The sequence below is a fragment of the Merops nubicus genome, unplaced genomic scaffold, assembly GCF_000691845.1.
Source record: "Merops nubicus isolate BGI_N331 unplaced genomic scaffold, ASM69184v1 scaffold10681, whole genome shotgun sequence".
NCBI classification, from domain to species: Eukaryota; Metazoa; Chordata; class Aves; order Coraciiformes; family Meropidae; genus Merops; species Merops nubicus.
Genome location: NW_008587589.1, coordinates 4,399 through 8,248, shown reverse-complemented (window position 1 = coordinate 8,248; position 3,850 = coordinate 4,399). Strand labels below are relative to the sequence as shown.

Here is a 3,850-nt window from a genome sequence, read left to right as displayed (position 1 = left end):
GGGCCCGGGGGTGGCTGGCACCCTCTGGAGCTGCCAGACCTGAGGGGGGTGGGTGAGACTATGCCCACCAGGGCTCCAAGAGGGCTGGGGCTGCAAGGGAATTATCTTCTCCATTGATCTGAGAGGAGGGTGCCCACGAGGGGAGGCAAGCAGGGGCATCTTTAGGGTTTACTTCTTCCCCTCTCAACTCTCCCCTTCTCTCTCTGCTGCCTCTTTCTCCTGCCCCCCATCCTGCGTGGCCGCAGCGGTCTGGACAGTGCCTCCTGCTTCCAGGTGGTTTCCCTGATGAGGTCCCTGGCTCAGGGTGGGCGCACCATCATCTGCACCATCCACCAGCCCAGCGCCAAGCTCTTTGAGATGTTTGACAAGGTTTGGCCTGGGCTAGGACACGGGGTTCCACAGAGAGGCTGTGGGAGGGTTGGGCTGCAGGCGTCGCATGCGGGGCTCGTGTGGCACGCAGCCGTGGTGGCTGGGGTCTGGCAAGGGTGCCCTGGGTCACCCTAGGACAGGGAGGTGGGCAGGAGGAGGTGACAGTGCCCCTGGCTGCTCTGCACCTGCCATAGGTTGGTTTTTTCTTGCAGCTATACATCCTGAGCCAGGGCCAGTGCATCTTCAAAGGCGTCGTGACCAACCTCATCCCCTACCTGAAGGGTCTCGGCCTCCACTGCCCCACATACCACAACCCTGCTGACTTCAGTGAGTGTCTCTGCCCCAGCTGGGGCTCTGGTGAGGAGCAAAGTCCAAACCCAATGCCCAAGCCCTAGGAAGCTGTGTGGTGGTCTTCTGGGTTGTGAGTTGGGGGGGGTTGTGCTGGGCTCCCACCCTCCTGCCCCACGAGGTCACAGTCTGGGCAGGCCGAGCGAAGTGATGGCAAGGGCTAGCTCTGCATATCTCAGGGGTCTTGGTGTCTTCCACAGTTATCGAGGTGGCCTCAGGGGAGTATGGAGACCTCAACCCTGTCCTGTTCCGTGCCGTGCAGAACGGCATGTGCACCATGGCTGAGAAGAAGGGCAGCCCTGACAAAGCAGATCCATCGTGCCCGGCACACTGTGTGACGGTGAGTGGAGAGAAGAGGAGCCTCCTGGGGTGATGGGGAGCCACGGGTGCCCATCCAGGGCCACCTCAGTCCTCACAACACCCTGTGATGCACAGCAGGGAGCATGGAGGTGTTCAGACAGCCTTTGCTTGTGCTGAGCAACAGCTCTGGGCTTGCAGTTGGCAGTTCCTGCTCTCACCAGGGGTGCTCACGAGGGGCACTTAGGTGCCATCCTAGCAGGGAGCCTGTGTTGTGAACTTAACCCATGTCCCTGACTCCTTTATGCTCTTGCAGGACGTGGACCACATCGAGAGCCACACGTTTGCCACCAGCACTTCAACTCAGTTCTGCATCCTCTTCAAGAGAACCTTTATCTGCATCCTAAGGGACACGGTGAGGGCAGGGGAGGCTGGGCCCTGTCTGTCACTGGGGGCTGGAGTGAGGCTCACCCTTGAGGACCAGGCAGGCTGTCCTCTGCTCCCTTGGGGTGCTCAGGGGATGCAGCCCTGCCTCGCTGAGCACCTGTACCCCCTCTCTTTGCAGGTGCTGACCCACCTGAGGTTCATGTCCCACATCTGCATCGGGGTGCTGATCGGGCTGCTCTACCTGCACATCGGCAACGACGCGGGCAAGGTCTTCAACAACACTGGGTTCCTCTTCTTCTCCATGCTCTTCCTCATGTTTGCTGCACTGATGCCCACCATCCTCACCTGTAAGGAGTTCCTTCCCCCAACACCCACTCGCTGCTCCCAACCCCTGGGGCAGAGGGGGGTGCTCTAGCTCTGGGGGGTGTCTCTGCTGGGCAGGGTGGTGGTGACGGCAGAGGAATTGGACAAAGGGGGAGAAATAAGAGAGGAAAGGAAAAAAAATTCAAAGGAAGAAGGGGAAAACTTCTGTTTGGGTGTGTTGCAGTTTTGCCTTTAATATTCAGCTATAATTTACTTGCTGGCTCAAAGCAGACTGCTGGAATTTTATGTCTTTTTTTTTTTTGCTGAGAAGATGTCTGCAAAGCTGCCTTTTCAGCTGTGACACCTCTCTTTCACTTCCTCAGAGAGCTTGCCTGAAAGCCCCCAGCCAAGCTGACTTTTCCATGCAGCAAGCTCCCACATCAGTCACTGATTTATATTTTTTTTTCCCCTGGTGAACATTTTGAACCCCTGTTTAGGGTGCAGGCAGGAGGCTGCTTGGTGCTCTGTGCCAGGGCAGGACTGGCGCCCGGGGGGCGGGGGGGGGGGGGGGCGGGACCAGCCTCTGCCAGGCTGCTGGCTGTGAGCTCCTTGTTTCCATGCAGTCCCCCAGGAGATGTCTGTATTCCTGAGAGAGCACCTCAACTACTGGTACAGCCTGAAAGCCTATTACCTGGCAAAGACCATGGCAGATGTGCCCTTCCAGGTGAGCTCCCAACTGGGTGGAAGCTGTCCCGACGCTGATGTGCCATCCTGGGCAGAGCCAATGCCCACAGCTGGCCTTTCAGGGGGTCCCTGTGGCCCTCCCTCCATCCCCCCCGGGGGGGTCTGTGGGGTGGGGGTGGCCGAGGGTCCAGCAGAACGTTCTCCCCCCTCCCCAGGTGATCTGCCCCATCGCCTACTGCAGCATCGTGTACTGGATGACGGGCCAGCCCCCCGAGGCCACACGCTTCCTCCTCTTCTCTGCCCTGGCCACTGCCACTGCCCTGGTGGCCCAGTCCCTTGGGCTTCTCATCGGAGCTGCTTCCACTTCCTTACAGGTCAGATGGGGCCCCGGCTTTGGCTGCTTTGTGGAGATGTGGGACCCCCTGCCACCCTCCTCCCAACAAGGAGGGCTGGAGGGAGGTGTTGCCCGTAGGGTGCCACAGAAACAAGACACCCAGTGGCCTTTGATCCCCAGGTGGCCACCTTTGTGGGACCCGTTACTGCCATCCCTGTCCTGCTCTTCTCGGGCTTCTTTGTCAGCTTCAAGACCATCCCAACCTACCTGCAGTGGAGCTCCTACGTCTCCTATGTCAGGTGGGAACCCGTGCCTTGGCCACGAGCTCCCTGCCCTGGGCTCCCGTGGGCTGGGAAAGGGAATGGGGCTGCCAGGGGCATGAGGTGACTCTCGTGGTGTGCTCTGCCCCAGGTATGGCTTTGAGGGTGTCATTCTCACCATCTACTCTATGGAGAGGGAGGACCTGGAGTGCCTGGAGGACTTCTGCCCTTTCCAAAAACCCATCAAGATCCTTCAGGAGCTGGATGTGGAGGAGGCCAAGCTCTACCTGGACTTCCTCATCCTGGGCATCTTCTTCATCATCCTGCGGCTCCTGGCTTACCTGGTCCTCAGGTACAAAGTCATATCAGAGAGATAAAGGGGCCATGGGGCCTCAGCACCGTTCCTGGGCCTGGCCTGCTGCGAGGGACATTCTGCAGATGGACACAGTGCTCCCAGCAGGTCGTGGACCACGCTGGAAGCATCAGGATGTGCCAGCCAGGCCTGGCTCAGTCGAGAAGGGTTTTGAGACATCTCGGAACTGTTTTAACCTTTCCACACAGTCTTCATTGCAAAAGTTTTGTACAGCCCTGGCATGTGCCACCCTCTCCTCCAGGACTGCCAAACCCCACGGAGCTTTGGTTCCCCTTTTGTCACCCCTGCCCAGCACTGGCCTTCTCCACCAAACCGACCAGGACAGCAGGGACAGTCCTGGGGAGGCGGCTGCCTGCCGAGCAAGGATGGAGGGAGCTCTGGGCAGGAGGGGAGCAGTGCCCTGGGGCTAGGGCCAGGAGGAGACATGGCAGAGCATGGATGGGTAGCAGCAGGTAGCCCTGCAGCTCGCCCTGGCCAGCAGCACGTGTGTCAGAG

General features: G+C 59.5%; 1 protein-coding gene across 1 annotated transcript in view; it reads left to right on the top strand.

Moving 5' to 3' along the window:
- ABCG4 (ATP-binding cassette, sub-family G (WHITE), member 4) overlaps positions 1-3,359 on the top strand; it is a 7,000-nt gene extending 3,641 nt beyond the window's left edge. The window contains exons 6-14 of the mRNA XM_008948974.1: positions 246-369; positions 582-696; positions 918-1,057; positions 1,331-1,429; positions 1,580-1,748; positions 2,328-2,428; positions 2,604-2,762; positions 2,903-3,021; positions 3,134-3,359. Of these exons, the coding sequence (XP_008947222.1) occupies positions 246-369; positions 582-696; positions 918-1,057; positions 1,331-1,429; positions 1,580-1,748; positions 2,328-2,428; positions 2,604-2,762; positions 2,903-3,021; positions 3,134-3,359 (1,252 nt within the window). The remainder of the gene's footprint in view (positions 1-245; positions 370-581; positions 697-917; positions 1,058-1,330; positions 1,430-1,579; positions 1,749-2,327; positions 2,429-2,603; positions 2,763-2,902; positions 3,022-3,133) is intronic.
- The last annotated feature ends 491 nt before the right edge of the window (positions 3,360-3,850 follow it).